We start from the raw sequence: 17,507 nt of genomic DNA, 5'->3' as shown, positions 1-17,507 counted from the left end.
GGCTCCAGTTTCATTCTTTTAAATATGAATATCTAATTATCTTGGTACCATTTATTGAAGAGTCTGTCTTTCTTGCATTGAATATTCTTGGCTCCTTTGTCATATTAGTCAAATATTGTCCTTATATGCTTGGGTTTATTTCTGGGCCCTTGATTCTATTCCATTGGTCTGTGAGTCTTTTTTTGTGCCAGTAGCATACTGTTTTAATGGCCATAGCTTTATAGGTTGAAATCAGGAATTGTGACGCCTCCTGCTTTGTTCTTCATCTCAGTTCTTTTGAAACTTAGAATATTTGACATATTCAGCTATGTTCAACATATACAACAAATTTTCACTGAATTAAAATGGTACGAAAAGATGTACTGAAGCTGTTTTAAAAATATTTTATTGTTGCAGCCTTAAAATGCAAATAAAATTGCAGAAAATACTTAAATCTAAACATTCTTTATATTGAGCTTCACTAATACTTTTTAAACAGCTGCTCATGAATTTAATTCTGTGAAAGTTATCTGCCTGTAAAAAGCTGTATACCTTTATAGACAAGGGCCATAGTGAGGATTAAATGATACTCAGGATGACAAATGCAGGGCCCTATTTTACTGCCTTTCACTGTTTTTGTAAGTATTATATCTGAGAAGAGCTTGCCACATTAAGTGTTCAAATATATTCTATGTTTTAGAATTAAAATGATAATTTTAGGACTTCCTGTTGGCTCAGTTGGCTAATGACCTGATGTTTCTGTGAGGATGCAGATCTCTGGTCTCAGTGGGTTAAAATCTGGCGTTGCCACAAGCTTCAGCATAGGTCACAGATGCGAATCAGATCTGGTATTGCCGTGGCTGTGATGTAGGCCGGCAGTTGCAGCTCCAGTTAGACCCCTAGCCTGGGAGCTTCCCTATACCACAGGTGAGACTATAGAAAAAGTGACAGTTTTAAAAGATTTATCATTAATAAGACATTGCTTATGAGCTTGATTTTTCACTCTGTAAAGGAGGTTGTGGCAGCATTGAAGGACTCTTAAATAGCAAGATCTGGTTTGTGTTTTTAATCATCACTTTGGCAGGTCCATGGAAGGGGAATTAGGGTTTCCAGTTGTATCTAGTTTGTAATCTGTCATCTTTCTGGACTGACGATTAATCAGACTTTGGCTAAAATGTACAAATAACGGTAGTATACGTAAAGAGAGGAACAGACTTCATCATTGTTCTTTTGAAACTTGCGATCAGGTTTTCACATCCAGAACTGAATTTTTTTTCAAGGAAAAATTCAAATCAAGCCTGTAAGACCTGTTGTTTCTGTCAGGTTGGATTCAGTAAACCTGACCTTAAGTGTAGTTAATTCATGGATACCTTACGCTGAAACCCTTTGGGATAAAAAGTTCACCACGGGAAACAAGTAGAAGCAGGTACATATTAAAGAACTTTAAAAAAGAACCCCTGACAATCATGAAGCACAGGAATCAGGAAACCAACATATTTAGCAGTACCTTTAAAATGCTTATAAGTGAATTTTTTATTTAAAACATACTACATGCCTGTAAAATTGTCACTTTTACAGGTGAAGAAGTTGAAGCTTACCTTAAAAAAATAACTTGTTTCCAAGGTATATCAGGAACCGTTGTTTACTTTAATTCTCCTCCATAAGCTGGCAGTTCTGGGCTAGTTCTGGTATTTGTGGTCAGAAGAGAACTAGGCACTCCTTTTGTTCTCTAGAGTCCATGATTTCAGTCATTAAGACTTAGGTTTTGTTCAGAATGTCTGCTTGAGCTCCCTCCTGCCATCACATCCAGATGCCAGGCAAGATTGGCAGCTGGGAGCATAGAGAACATAAAAGCCAGCTCTGACTCTTATCTTAAGGTGCTTTCCTAGAAGTTTCATCCAGTGATTTCTGCAGAAATTGCTTAGGCCATCCCCACCTGCAAGGAAGGTAGACAGTCTAGTCTGTGGGGTTTATTGCTCCCCAAATAAACTTTTAAAGTAGAATGAAAGATGATTCTTGGGTAGTCAGTAGTCTCTGCTCCACAAGGTAATGTGCCTGCGAAGTGAAAGCTAGAATTTAACACTTGACTGCAAAGCCCATCTTCATTCTTTGGTCCACATCACACTATTGATATAAGATACTTCATTATATATTTTCCACAAAGTAAAGGGCTTAATAATTGAGCATATTTTAACCCACAGCTTTTGCAGCTAAGCACGAACCGATAGTTAATCTTTAGCCGCAGGATATACATAGGCCCATCCCATCTATTCTGCTGGATTTAAGGGAATTGGTGAGGAAATTACATTTTAAACTTAATATTTTGTAAGTCAGGTTGCTCATTTGAATCATATGAATCGCAAATTCCTATAGCTATAATTACATCATAAAAATTGTGAAAAGCACTGATATTAAGGCCCTTAGGTGGTTATCAGACTTACAGTATAGAAACATAATTATCCAGTCAACAAACATGCTCCTGAGTTCTTGAATCAGTTCAGTTGTCTTGATCTTGTAAGCGAGCTGAGTTTGCCTATGGCAGTGACAGGAAAGGCTTTATGGAAGAAGTTCTAGCTAAGAAGTTTCTCTCTTACTGAGTTGGCAGATACCTAAAACATTTTGACGGATTGTTCATACACTATCTTTAGCACCTCAGTACCCTTTGGGTATTGTCTTTCTTTATTTCATGTTTCATATTACTTAAGTGTATGATTTTTTTCTTTTTCTTTTTTAAAGAACTTCAGATATCTGCTGGATTTCAGGAGTTATCATTAGCAGAGAGAGGAGGCCGTCGTAGAGACTTCCATGATCTTGGTGTGAATACAAGACAGAACCTAGATCATGTTAAAGAATCAAAAACAGGTGTGTTAATTATTAAGAATAATAAGAATACAGTTGCACAAAATTACTTTTCCATTTTCCTCTCTTCCGTTTTGGTTTTGAAATAGGTTATATGACAACTTTGCACTGAAATAATTGTTTTATTACATGTTACGTAGGTAACTTTTTTCTTTTAAAAAAGCTTTTTCTGTCAAGGGATTTCATTGGTTCCGTTGTAAATGACTTAAGTGTAGGGAGGATTTGTTTTTAAATGTATAGTAGTCCCCAAAGTCAGATGTCTGAGCACTTCTGTATTGGGGTCACATTTAGACTTTTGTTTACAGAACTGGGTCTACCTGGTCATAGTAGTGGAGATTTCAAGGAACAGCAATTAACTTGATATTTCATTAATGGAATGTGACTTCTTTTTACAGGTTCTTCAGGTATTATAGTAAGGCTAAGCACTAACCATTTTCGACTGACCTCCCGTCCCCAGTGGGCCTTATATCAGTATCACATTGACTATAACCCCTTGATGGAAGCCAGAAGACTCCGCTCAGCTCTTCTTTTTCAACATGAAGATTTAATTGGAAGGTGTCATGCTTTTGATGGAACAATATTATTTTTACCTAAAAGACTTCAGCACAAGGTTATGTGAATTGCCAGGATGGGGAGAGGGAGATGGGGATTTCTACCTCAAAGCAAAACTGCCCTGATCTATGGTAGCTTTTGTAGAAAATCCAGTGGTCTTTCATCTGTTATGACTTATAATACACCCGAAGAATGTGTTTGGCATTATTGTATCATTCTCAGATCCATCTGAGTAACTTAATAATTACAATTAAATAATAATAAGGCGCTTAATCACTCTTTCTCATAGCCATTCTTTTTCTAAATTTTAAGCTTTTCTGTACTTTCCATTGTTGCCTTTTTCATTAAACAGGCATTATGTGATCGGGCTTATTTCAACAATTAGAAGTTTAGTTTTCCATTGTTCCGGCTTTAGGTTACTGAAGTTTTTAGTCAGACCCGAAATGGAGAGCACGTGAGGATAACAATCACCTTGACAAACGAACTCCCACCTACATCACCAACTTGCTTGCAGTTCTATAATATTATTTTCAGGAGGTATGTTAGTATTTTTTTTAATGTTTATGAAGAAATTTTAAAACATATTCAAAATTTGAAAAACACATACAATAAGTACTTGTATATTATAACCTAGATTTTCCAATGGTGCTTAGGATCATGGGGTTACTCTGAATTTTGATTGTTTTTAGGTGTGGGTGTACTGATAAAAATCCCATTTATTTGCTTTAAGTGAGCGCCATGTTTTTAACTTCCCTGTTTGTGTTGAGATTAGATCTTGCAAATCTTATCTGAGCTTATGTTAAGAACACACATTCTCTCAGGAGGTTATCACTAACTTTATATTCCTTCTCTTCCACAGTGGGTGCCTATTCAGAAAGCAGACCAGGATTTAGGTCTACTCACATATAGTTGTTCCATTGTAGAACACACACTGCATACTCTATAATTTGCTTTTAATTTGGATATTTTCCGAATCCAAAGTTAGGACACGTGTTCTATGGAGACCCCTTCCTCCCCCATTGAGTGATGAGGCTGAAACTGGCATGGGAAAAATGAGATATAATACTTTGATTTGTAGTTTACTTTTGTAAGTTGTTCATAAGATGCCTGTCACTGATGATTGAACATTCATTTTGGTGGATACTTGTTTGAATTAAGGTAATGGAAGATTTATTTTTTCCGTAAATGATGGGTTGGCAAACTTTTTTGGCAAAAGATCAGATAGTAAACATTTTAGGTTTTGTAGGCCATATGGGTCTCTGTCTCAACTATTCAGCTCTGCTCTTGAAGCACAAAAGCAGTCATAGAGCATATATGAATGAAAGATCATAACTGTGTTCCAGTGAAGCTTTACTGATGGACATTGAAATTTGAATTTTGTGCAATTCATGCATCATTAATCTTTTGATTTTTTTCAAAATCTTTAAAAATGTTAAAAAAAAAAAAAGTACTCCTAGGCTATACTAAAAGCAGCAGGTAAGCTGGATTTGGCCCACCTACAAGCCATAGTCTGCCAACTTCTGCTGTAAACACTATGCTATTCTGATTGTAGTATTAGAGATACATCTCAAGCAATATTCACTTCTCTATTCTGACCTTTTGAATTCTAGGCTTTTGAAGATCATGAATTTGCAACAAATTGGACGGAATTATTATAACCCAAGTGACCCAATTGATATTCCAAATCATAGGTTTGTATATGAAGTGGAAAGTTTCTGTTACTCAGGATTAATCACAGACTTTGAAAGTGCAGCTCTATTTCAAAATGATCAGATTTACTGTGGCTGTTCATGGTACCCATCACATTACGTGAACACTTAACTTGGCTTGATTAATAAAGGAGACATCCCAGAATACTTGGATTTTAAGTAAATACATGATTTTCTTCTATCCCTGGGGAAGCATAAAGAGTTGTCCAACTCAAAGTTGGTATTTGCTCTTAGGTAACAAAATTCATCAACTAATGATTACTTCACAAGTTACTGTAGTGTATCAAGATTGCAGCTCAAGTTGTTTGGGTTTATTATAATTGTAGCTCATTTCAGTTAGATTGGCAATTTTTTTTAGTCTTAGGTTAATGTGAAAAGTAATAAAGTTTAATAAAGTTAGGATATTTAAAATGGAGCTTACAAAATGATTATAATACTATAAAATAACATTCATTGTTGAAGATCTTGAAAAGATCAGTCTTTATCTGAGCCATGTAAAATCTAGAAATAAATTAACTCAAAGACTTGTACTTTCAACCCAGTTAATAAAGGTGGAAATACAACTTGATACATAAAAAATATGTTTGGATATTTGTAGAGGTTACTTCATGGCTTTCATTCTATTTGACAGGTTGGTGATTTGGCCTGGCTTCACTACTTCTATTCTTCAGTATGAAAATAACATCATGCTTTGCACTGATGTCAGTCATAAAGTCCTTCGAAGTGAAACTGTTTTAGATTTCATGTTCAACTTGTATAATCAAACTGAAGAACATAAATTTCAGGAACAAGTTTCTAAAGAGCTGATAGGTTTAATTGTTCTTACCAAGTAAGAGTTTTAATGACACAAAATAATTTTACAAGACTTAAGATAATATTAGGGCTGTCTAGTCCTATAATGTTAGATAGAATTGGAGTTTAAAGTTGAGGGGTGGAAATAGCACAAAAATGAGAGGGGTGTTTATATTCTTTCTTAAGAGCAGATGTTTTAGGGGACTGTACTCATCTGAAAAGGACAAATGCCTCATGACTCCCATCCTTTTTTATTTTTTTTGTTTTGATTTTTGCTTTTTTTAGTGCCATACCCACGGCATATGGAAGTTCCCAGGCTAGGGGTCCAATCTGAGCTACAGCTCCTGGCCTACACCACAGCCACAGCAACTCAGGATCTGAGCCGCATCTGTGACCCACACTGCAGCTCATGGCAATGCCAGATCCCCGACCCACTGAGCGAAGCCAGGGATCAAACCCGCATCCTCATGAATGCTAGTTGGATTTGTTTCTACTGCGCCACAACAGGAACTCCTTTTTAAATTTTATTTTCCAGTAGTAGCTTAGTTACTTCTCCATCCATCTAGCATAGTTTTTAAGAAATTCTTTTCCCTTTCTCTTTCCATAATATTGTATATTACCAAGTTATTTGAAATTTTATTTTTTAAGAGAGTACATACTGTCCAGCCTCTCTTTTTAATAACATTTCTACACATTTTAATCAGATACCAATTCAAATACCATAAATCTCAACTGTAGGTATAACAATAAAACATACAGAGTAGATGATATTGACTGGGACCAGAATCCAAAGAGTACCTTTAAGAAAGCAGATGGCTCTGAAGTCAGTTTCTTAGAGTACTACAGGAAGGTAAGATGTTAATGTTGATTTTTTATCTTTTTAATGTGAAGTTCTTATACTTGGACCTTAGGAGAAATCTGAAATATCGTCAGAATTTTCTATTTAGCTGGTGTGCATATGGAATAAGTTGCTTTTAAAGCTGCATATAAATGTGTTTTTAAGGCAATCACAGCCCGTTTATTTAGCTCATTAGCAAATGAGATGTGCCCTGTCATGGTTCCTTTTCTGCAGTGGCCTGAAAGATGACATTTGAACTTAAGCATGTGACAGAAAAATAGGATAATAATGGTAAATAATACAAGTTAACATCTTACTATACTGTCGGTCTTTTTCTTTAACCAACCCTTTTTTTTAAAACTTCATTTAGCAGTGGGAGCTAAAGATCCTTGAACCCTTAAACCTACATATGGCTTAACTTTTTTTTCCCCTTAGGACCACAGATGTGGCATATAGAAGTTCCCAGGCTAGGGGTCCAATCGGAGCTGCAGCCACAGGCCTGCTGCACAGTCATAGCAACTGTGACCTACATTGAAGCTCACAATACCAGATCCTTAACCCACTGAGCAGGGCCAGGGATCAAACCCAACTCCTCATGAATACTAGTTGGGTTTGTTTCTGCTGAGCCATGGTGGGAATGCCCATATGGGTTAACTTATGTTTTACATGTTGACATAATTCAGACATACTTGTTTCATATAGGTTAGATCAGTTTATTGAGTGATCTAACACCAGTTTTAGACGATTCTAGCCTTTGGCACAGTAATCACTAAATTGAAAAACAAAAACAAAAACCACCAGAGACAAGTAGTAGCAGGAAAGAACAGCTACTGACTAGAAGAAAATAGAATGTTTATGTAGGCATGCATACTAACATTGTTTTAATATTCAGAGATAGGTAGATCTGTCCCCTAAATCCTTAGGAGGTCACATTCCATTTGATGGGCTCTGTTAAAAGTACAGGAAAAGTATTCAAGAAAACACATTAATTAAAATCTTAAAAGTTGTCTTTGAAATGCTAAAATTTACCTCATTTTTTCCAATTTTCAGTAGATTGCTTCCTTTTTCTAAAAAGTGGAATAAATGAACTATTATATATTACACATTTTGTGTCAGAAGTATACATCTGACTAGTGACCTTTGAAGTATCTTTTTGCTGACTATCTACTCTTTGCTGATCTTCAGCTGCCCTGCTATGAATGAGAAGATCAGATGCCACTCAGGAGGGATGTGCTTCCCTGAGAAGCCATGTTAAGAACTGGTCTTCTCTGGGCAACATGAAAGCAGGCCAAAGGTCATCACAGCTTGATTTCCATACTGCTGTTTTCAGCTTCTGAAAACTCCTTGTGGGCCCCAGCCGTGTTTAACTTAGATTCTCCTGGGTGTCAGAGGTTACCGTGAGAAATGAGTTTTAGCATTTTCTGTTTGTTTTAATAAAAATATCAGGGAAAGAGTGTCTGTCAACAACAGATAGAAAGAGGACATCAGTGGTAGTATGATTTAAACCTGAAGCAAGGACAGGAGACGTTCTCCCCTCCTCTGACTAGTATTAAATCTTGTGTGCCTGCTTATTCTGCAAGTGGCCTTTTAAATGTTGTTGTACTTAAAGATTCTGCCTCAGGTCCCCAGTTACTGTATATTTACTCTAGGTGAGCTCTAGTCTGTGCTGAGACTTCAGATATAATATGGTAACAGTTCTCAGATTTCTAGCTCTAGCCCCTAGATGTCTGAACCTCCTACTTACTCTGAATATCAGGATGTCTCAAACATACCTTACATATAACCAGCAGTGACCATGTGATACCCCCTAGTATAGATAAGTGGAGCAGAGGTTAGATAGGCACGTTCTACTTGGAATTTTCTTGTCTGAAATAATTTTTTTTTTCTGGCCCCTGTGCCATGTCCACTGAGTCAGGGACTTTGTAGTTTATAACACCCCCCAGTGCCTAAATAGGCCCTCAGGAATTTGAACAGGTGAGGAATAGATAAGTCAGACCTCAGACCACCAGGCTGGCCTCTCTCACTTACCTTGTATAACTAATTGTCAAAGCCTGTCTTTATCCTGCCTTGCCTATCTGATTTTCCCTCTTATCTAAGTGACTACCACCCTCTATCTAGGCCCCATTTCTCTCATTCACTCCACCAGTCTCTTAGTTTTCTTTTCTCATGCCTGCCTTATCCAGTGAAACCCTGCTCACTTGCTTAGCCTCACCTTGTCATGTGGACCCGCTGTCTTAGCTGACCACAGGCTCCCTCTGCCTAACACACTCTGCGTGCGTAACTCTCACTCTTAGGCTTTTACACCTCAGTGTAGGTTATTTCTTCAGGGAAGATTTCTCTCCCAACAGGGGACAAAGGTGTCTAGTACAGAGAATTAATCAAAAGGGAGTAGGGTTAAAATATTTGAAAGAATCAAGACAGTCTTAGAACTTTCTAGTAGAAATGCAGTTCAATAATAAGTTGTGGCTTAGATCTTACATACTAAAGATAATGTCTAGGAAGCACTCAGAGCAAGAGAGAAAAGAAGGGCCTTTAGAAGGGAAGATCATGGTCAGTCAGTTTTAAAAAGAAAATGTTTAACGGTAATGTTAAACAAGTAGAAATGCTAGTTTTTCAGTTGCAGGGGGAAAGTGTTAAACTGACAGGCTTTCGTTTAGGCGCTAAGAACCCAGAAGGGGGAATTCCACAGTTCTGTAATTAACTATGCACTTAAGGCCCTTCCCTGAAGTAGAGAATAGGGACTCCTCTGAAATCACTACCACATTTCTACTTGTGTTCCCAACTAAAGGATGTGTAAACAGGGTGACTGTTAAATAGACCCCTAATAAAATTGTGTGATAAAATAAGTAGTATAGATAAATGGAGCAGAGGTCAGATAGGCATGTTCTACTTAGAATTTTCTTGTCTGAAATTGTTTTCTTGGATGATTGATTGGTAAAGAGTTAGATGTAGGACAGAGTCAACAACAAGCTAATTCATGATGATAGGTGGCCAGGACCTGGTCTGTGTGGTAGGAATAAGGAGTGGGCAAGCGCCTTCGCCTCTTGAGAGGCCAAGATGAGTGATGCTTGATGGAGATGCAATTTGTTAAAACGTTGGAGCTGAACTATCCGGGGTATTAAAGGTGCTAGGAGAGGATCCTGGAGACGATGGGGCAGAAGCTCTAAGGAAGCTAACTTGAGGGCAGACCGTTGTGGTCTTGCGTTGCAGAGTGGAACTGGAGATCATAAAGCCATCTCCTATGTATGTTAGTTTTTTTTTTGTTTGTTTTTTGTTTTTGTCTTTTTGCTATTTCTTGGGCCACTCCCATGGCATATGGAGGTTCCCAGGCTAGGGGTCGAATTGGAGCTGTAGCCACCAGCCTACGCCAGAGCCACAGCAATGCGGGATCCGAGCCGTGTCTGCAACCTACGCCACAGCTCACGGCAACGCCGGATCCTTAACCCACTGAGCAAGGGCAGGGACCGAACCCACAACCTCATGGCTCCTAGTCAGATTCATTAACCACTGCGCCACGACGGGAACTCCGTATGTTAGATCTTAAGCATCACTATTTTTTGTCTCTTTACAAGTTGTAAAAACGTACCCTAGATAGTTATTACATGTGGGGAATCGAGGTAAGGACTCAATGCTACTAAGTGGAAATTCAACCTCAGAGTATCAAGATCTCGTAAAAAAATTTTTGTAATCAAAAGTGTCCTGTAGCCTGCAGACCTTGTTGCTTCCCTCATTCTTATAGTGAGACTTTCATAAACCAGTCCTCACTATGAGTAGTTTTAGAGGAATTACCCTGTGATGAAGACTTGGAGTTACACAGACTGCTGTTTCTGAACCAAGAAATGAAGTAAGTAGAACTGTGACCAGAATCAGAACATAGAACCTTACTGTCCTGGCCATCTCAGTGTTCAGGAAGAAAAGATGAAGTAACTGCAGAGCACAACCTGTTTTTTTAGAAGGATTAGAAATACAGTTTTTATACTTGGAAACTGTTACTAGCATTGTTGTTGGCATCAGTTCTTAATGGAAAAAAAAAACAAACAAACCTTGTCCCCTGACATGTTACTCAAGGCATTTACCTTCCCTTGAATAGCAATACAATCAGGAGATCACCGACTTGAAGCAGCCGGTTTTGGTCAGTCAACCTAAGAGGAGGAGAGGCCCTGGCGGCACGTTGCCAGGCCCTGCAATGCTTATTCCTGAGCTCTGCTATCTTACAGGTACTGCTGGCCTTTCTCCACCGGCAGCTTTTCCCGTTGTGTTCTAGAAGTGACTGACCATTTCTTTATACCCCATCCCCCAAAGCCCTTCACTGTCACCATGCTACACGCCAGATTCTGAGACACGATTCTTGTTTCTTTAACTATATGCCTTTATATGTTTTATTTAAAGGTCTAACTGATAAAATGCGTAATGATTTTAATGTGATGAAAGACTTGGCTGTTCATACTAGACTCACTCCAGAACAAAGGCAACGTGAAGTAGGAAGGCTGATTGATTACATTCATAAGTAAGTCATCCATGCTTCACTGGCATATGGTTTCAGTTTTTTATTTTATGTGGGTTTGGGGGGAATGAAAAATTTTGTTTTCACTTTGTATTTGCAGTATTTGTGGTGGGTTCTTTTTTCATGTTTCTAAGTGAGGCTAATATTTGTCATGGAATAAAGTTAAATCTTGCAGACTATGGTATTTCTAATTCTTCTTTTAGAAAAGGACAATAGACTGAAAAGTAAAATTGTTTGGGACAATCTGCTTTCTCTCTTTGTTCTATATAACATTATATTTACTTTGTGGAGGAGAAAGTTTGGGCATCTAAATGTTGAGGACGTCATGAAGGAAAACAGATATGACGAGAGAAAAGTAGTGCCTCTGTTTCCTCACATTCTCTCTAGGGCTTTGATCCTGAGAGAAGCTTTGAAATTGATTATAGGTTGCAGTGGGTCTCTATTTGCACTGGTGTTTGCTGTTTTCCTTGCATTTAGTGGTATGTTAAATGTGTTAAATTTACAGAGATGATAATGTTCAGAGGGAGCTTCGAGACTGGGGTTTGAGCTTCGATTCCAATTTACTGTCCTTCTCAGGAAGAATTTTGCAAGCTGAAAAGATTCATCAAGGTGGAAAAACAGTAAGGCAGTTCGTAAAGTTGTTAGTCAAATCAGGTTTGGGTCAGGTTCATAATAAAGCAAGCAGGAATAGCCTAGTTCCATGCCAGTGTAGTGCTTTCCTCTCTTTTCTCTCGACCACCTCCACTCTGTCAATTAACGGAACCACAGGAGGAGGAGATGTGGACGCACCAGAGAAGGGACAGCTCTGAGAGACTTGGTTAACAGGTGGCTTAATTTTTTAATAACCTGAATGGCTTAAATTACAGTATAGAGGAAGTCTAAGTATCTGATTAGGCTGATATTTCGTCTGCCACTAAAGTGATTTTTTTTTTTTTGGTCTTTTTTTAGGGCCACACCTACAACATATGGAGGTTCCCAGGCTAGGGGTCTAATTGGAGCTATAGCTGCCAGCCTATGTCACAGCCACAGCACCACGGGATCCAAGTCACATCTGCTGCCTACACTACAGCTCATAGCAACACCGGATCCTTAACCCATTGAGCAAGGCCAGGGATCTAACCCGCAACCTCATGGTTCCTCGTTGGATTCGTTTCTGCTGCGCCATGACGGGAACTCCTAAGATGATCTTTTACATGAAAAAGTCCCAATTTATTTGGCTTCATTTTTGCCTGGACTATTTATTTGTTAGGGATATATATTAAATATTGTGATGCCTTTTATATTTTATCTTCAGAAAAGGAAAATAAGTATTCCAAAAATGCGTTTTGTGTAATTAAAGCACTGCAAGTACACAAATTTAAAAATCCTTTTAAAAAGAACTATGCTCTTCTGTCTTCTAAATGGTCTATGAATAACAACATAATCATGTGCTTAATATTTTAATTGTAATTTTTAAATTAATCCTTTGTAGTAAATGTATATCCCTGTGTAAGAGTGGTTGGGGAGGTGGGTAGGATATGTAAAAAGCACTGATTTTTTTCCTCTATGATAAATATATGTTACTGTGCTTTGAGTTTGTATTAGCTTTCTGCCTTGCTGTCAGATGTTTTCACAGCTTATTTTCAGTATTTGACACCTCAGTCCTAAAGTTGCTTAACTTTTAAGGCCTTATTTTTTTTGTATCTTTATCATGAGGAAAGTAACACCTATCCTTGTAAGATTTTAGAAAAGATTAAGAAGACTGCAGCTTAAGATACTTAGAGTACCTGGTGCAGGTAAGCATTTGAGTGGCAACTGTTAATATGAGTGTATTTTAAATAAAATTGCCATAAATCTTTGGATACATTTTTGTATCTTTTCTCCTAAAGGCATCTCACTTGTCACTACAGTTCAAATTTAAGAGTAGTACTCTGAGGGAGTTCCTATTGTGGCGCAGCGGAAAAGAATCCGACTAGTATTCCTGAGGATGCTGGTTTGATCCCTGGCCTCACCCAGTGGGTGTGGGATCCAGTGTTACCATGAGCTGCGGTGTATGTAGGTTGCAGACATGGCTCAGATCCCATGTTGCCGTGGCTCTGGTGTAGGCCAGCAGCTGTAGCTCTAATTTGACCCTTAGCCCGGGAACTTCCGTATGCTGAGGGTGCAGCCCTAAAAAAGGAAAAAAAAAAAAAAAAGAGAGAGAGAGAGTAGTCCTCTGAGGTCTAGAACATGCCATGGTAATTATTGAAGACTTGAGCTTTATCACTGAGAAGTTACAATGGAATTCACAGTGTCTCTGAACTTTCTTCTAGTTTGATTACAATCCACAATTTGCAGATTGGTCAAAAGAAACAAGAGGTGCACCATTAATTAGTGTTAAGCCACTAGATAACTGGCTGTTGATCTATACTCGAAGAAATTATGAAGCAGCCAATTCATTGATACAAAATCTATTTAAAGTTACACCAGCCATGGGCATACAAATGAAAAAAGCAATAATGTAAGTGTAATAATGTAAATCATTTCTACTCTGAAAATTGATTAGTAGTCATTTGCAGGGTGTGGGAACTCAAACTGTTAATAGAACTATTAAAAACATTAGATTATCTTAAAGATCTGATATAGTTCCCAGTTGGGTGGGTACAGAAATGTATTTCAGTAACTAAGGATGGGTGGGAGAAGAGCAGGACTATTTCCAAACTATTGCTGTTGTGTGGGTTAGAAACAACACTTTGACTGCATGGCTACTCTTGGTGTTTTATTTAATATTTTATACAGAAACATTTTGTGTTATGATTATAGGAACCTTTAATGCAGAGTAATTTTTTTTTTTACTTTTTCTGAATGTTGAACGACATATTTCCATTTTAGGATTGAAGTGGATGATAGAACTGAAGCCTATTTAAGAGTCTTACAGCAAAAGGTTACATCGGATACCCAGATAGTAAGTAGTTAATTGTTATGTAGGCACTTGACCTGGAATCAGTTGTTTTAAAGGAGGCATTTGTAAATCTTAGAACTTGAGTTCTTTGTTCTGTGTTATAATTACATACCCAAACCAGCCACAAAATACATCTTTTACCTTCCTAAGATAGTTGAGTTAATACAGCTTTAGTTGTATGCCTAGGAACTTGTTTTGCACTGCAAGTGGTAAGGAAGGGATGGAGAAAAACAAAGCCATTTCTAAAAATTACCTGGACTGAAACACTTCAATTATTCTAGAAAATTTGGAGGAGAAAAGGCACAAGAGTAAAAATCAGTACATAGTTTTTCAGCACACATAGTATAATTAGTGTATTTGTGATTACACTTAAGTATAGTTAGTGAGCTGGCAAAGAGAAGTTTAATGATAAACAGCATATCTCTGTTGCTTTAAACCTAAGAAATGAGTTGGCATTTTATAGTCTATTCCATTTAGTCCTTAATCTCATACTTAAATTCCACAGGCAGATTATCAATAAGTTGTCTGGAATGATGGAGACACCTGTGGTAGGAAAATGATTTTGTTGGGGTCCGTGGAAAGAAAGATAAGAATCTGGGAATATAAACTGGAGAACACAGTTGTGGGTCAAAGAACTAGATTCAGCTCCAAAACTTAAACTTGGATCCCCAGAATTTGAGCAAGGGTGGGTTGGTTGATTTTCCAGCTTTTTTTTTTTTTTTTGAGATATAATTGACATATTGGGTAAGTTTAAAGTGTACAGTGTGATGATTTGGTATGTGTAAATATTAAATGTCCATGACAAGGTTAGTTCACATCTCCATCATGTCACATAATTACAGGGTTTGTTTATTTTTTGTATTTGCGGTGATAATGTTAAGATCCACACTCGTAGCAACTTTTGAGTATATAATACAATAGCCCTAACTATGATCAGCATGCCCTACACTAGATTCTCAGAACTTATCACTTAGCTGGAAATTTGTGCCCTTTGACTTCTATCCATTTGGAGCACCAGTGTGTTTAGATCAGGCCCTTAATTTTCTCCCCCAAATTACCCAGAGACTTCCTAGGAATTTTCACAGTTTGATCATATTCTCAAGCCAGAGCTTTAAAAGTTTAAAAGCCATGATTCTAGGTGGGTCATGAGTAAGTGAAAATTGTGAGCATTTTAGAAAATCTTTTTTGTCTGTCTATAAGTTATTACTAACTTGTTTCGCCCTATTCCCTACCTCTAAGTTGTTCCACACTGGTAATAGAGCATATTTAAGGAAGTTCTCAAGTTTTAGTGATAACTCAGTTTTTAATTATTTGCTTAACATGATTTTTTTTTTTTTTATGGCCACACCACAGCATATGAAATTTCCCTGGCCAGGGATCAAATCCAAGCTACAGATGTGACCTCTGCCACAGCAGCAGCATTGCCAGATCCTTGACCCACTGCACCACAGTGGGAACTCCTAACATGATTTCTTATTGGTATCTATCACTTAATTATATTTCATGAGTAATATCTAAAAGCTAAATGTCACACCTATTAGCTGCATGGCAGAGATGAATAGTAAAGTAGATGATTATGTGTTTATACCTCACAGGCGGGTTTGGTTTCCCGTCTTCTTCCTTGAACTCGATTATCAGTTTTCTAATTTTTTGTAATGACATTTTGTTTGTTTTTAGGTTGTTTGTCTGTTGTCAAGTAATCGAAAGGACAAATATGATGCTATTAAAAAATACTTATGTACAGATTGCCCTACTCCAAGTCAGTGTGTGGTGGCCCGAACCTTAGGCAAACAACAGACTGTCATGGCCATTGCGACAAAGATCGCCCTGCAGATGAACTGCAAGATGGGAGGAGAGCTTTGGAGGGTTGATATGCCTGTAAGTTTGATTTAATTTGTGGATAAAAGATTTAATTATGATTTAAGCAAGATAGATTTTAAAAATATTGCTGGTATTCTCTTGTATCTAAAATTATGTTTTTATTAAAGCTAAAGCTAGCGATGATAGTTGGCATTGATTGTTATCATGATACCACAGCTGGACGGAGGTCAATTGCAGGATTTGTTGCAAGCATCAATGAAGGGATGACCCGGTGAGTGGGCTTTGGTAGCTATCAGTGAACGACTTGACATGGGCAGAAGGGGACCCAAGCCCAGGAAGCTGACTGCTAGGGTGTCTAGGAAGTACAGGGGTTGTGTCTATTGTTTATTTTTAATTTGATTTCTCTTACGTTAGGTACAGTGAAAACATAAAAAAGAAAAAGAAAGGAAATTATTAACTACCCTACCATTGACTGTAGTGGTCAAACTGCATTTCAGGTTATTTTATTTTGTACTTGGGAGGATGCATGTGACTATTTATTAAAAACTTCTTTGTTAAATAATTTTATTGACCACTGGATGTAATTTCAAGTTTTCATATTTACTTTGGAAAATCCATTTCACTTTACCTAGTTCCTTGTATTTCAACATAGTGAAACTCTTTTTTGGTGCTTTTCTTAGAGTTAATAGAATTGCTAAGCAAGGAAAGAATGAAATTTGAAGCATTGGTGTGTTAGAATTACTAATGGGCATATTTCAAGGTGTTTTATCTTTCAGAAAAGTATCTTTTACCAAGAGCATAGCAGTAAGAGTGCACTTCTCTGTGTGCTGAGGTGTAGTCTAGCAGGCATCTCTGGCTATTAGGGCTTAAATTTTATTTTCTTTCCTCAGTGATGAAATTATGGTATTGATTTATAATGAAAGAAACTTTGTGAAGGATTTCTTGTATCTTGTTACTTGTGTTTAAGATTTCATAAAGGAGGTTAAAGATCATGAACTACTAAGGGTAAAATAAATATAGAATAATTCAAAAATGAAAAGCTTGTAGACAGCTGCGTTCTCACCGCAGTCGTGTTCTCTCTCTGATAGCTGGTTCTCCCGCTGTGTGTTTCAAGATAGAGGACAGGAGCTGGTGGACGGGCTCAAGGTCTGCTTGCAAGGTTGGTCTCCTGCTGTGGCTTCAATCTGACCTCTGAACTAGAGTCTTCAAGAACTTATCTTAAAGCTGTGTTTCTGAAAAAAAAACTGCCCATTTTTGTTCTATGTTAACGTGTTTAAAACTTATTCTGGCTTTCTTTCAGCTGCTCTGAGGGCATGGAATAGCTGCAATGAATACATGCCTAGTCGAATTATTGTGTACCGGGATGGTGTCGGAGACGGTCAGCTTAAAACATTGGTTAACTATGAAGTACCACAGTTTCTGGATTGCTTGAAATCTGTCGGTAGAGGTTACAAGTAAGCACGTGAAACGTAAAGCATTTTCTCTTTGTAACATGACAGTTTTGTATCTTTGAAAATGGTGTCACAAGGTGAA

At 37.5% G+C, this 17,507-nt stretch overlaps 1 protein-coding gene across 2 annotated transcripts in view; it reads left to right on the top strand.

Moving 5' to 3' along the window:
* PIWIL1 (piwi like RNA-mediated gene silencing 1) overlaps positions 1 to 17,507 on the top strand; it is a 30,675-nt gene that overhangs the window by 6,741 nt on the left and 6,427 nt on the right. For both annotated transcript variants that reach the window (XM_021072051.2, NM_001194973.1), the window contains 15 exon segments: positions 2,716 to 2,841; positions 3,234 to 3,448; positions 3,806 to 3,927; positions 5,001 to 5,081; positions 5,731 to 5,928; positions 6,630 to 6,741; positions 10,820 to 10,946; positions 11,119 to 11,236; positions 11,739 to 11,853; positions 13,525 to 13,712; positions 14,084 to 14,156; positions 15,831 to 16,031; positions 16,142 to 16,245; positions 17,063 to 17,133; positions 17,275 to 17,428. In XM_021072051.2, coding sequence (XP_020927710.1) covers positions 2,716 to 2,841; positions 3,234 to 3,448; positions 3,806 to 3,927; positions 5,001 to 5,081; positions 5,731 to 5,928; positions 6,630 to 6,741; positions 10,820 to 10,946; positions 11,119 to 11,236; positions 11,739 to 11,853; positions 13,525 to 13,712; positions 14,084 to 14,156; positions 15,831 to 16,031; positions 16,142 to 16,245; positions 17,063 to 17,133; positions 17,275 to 17,428 — 2,005 coding nt within the window.

Source organism: Sus scrofa, chromosome 14 (assembly GCF_054392235.1).
Source record: "Sus scrofa isolate SSC_HxYL_T2T_F1_AM1 chromosome 14, Sscrofa_HxYL_maternal_Yorkshire_Landrace_v2.0, whole genome shotgun sequence".
NCBI classification, from domain to species: Eukaryota; Metazoa; Chordata; class Mammalia; order Artiodactyla; family Suidae; genus Sus; species Sus scrofa.
Note: the sequence above shows the minus strand (reverse complement) of the source record. Positions and strands in the feature narration are given on the sequence as shown.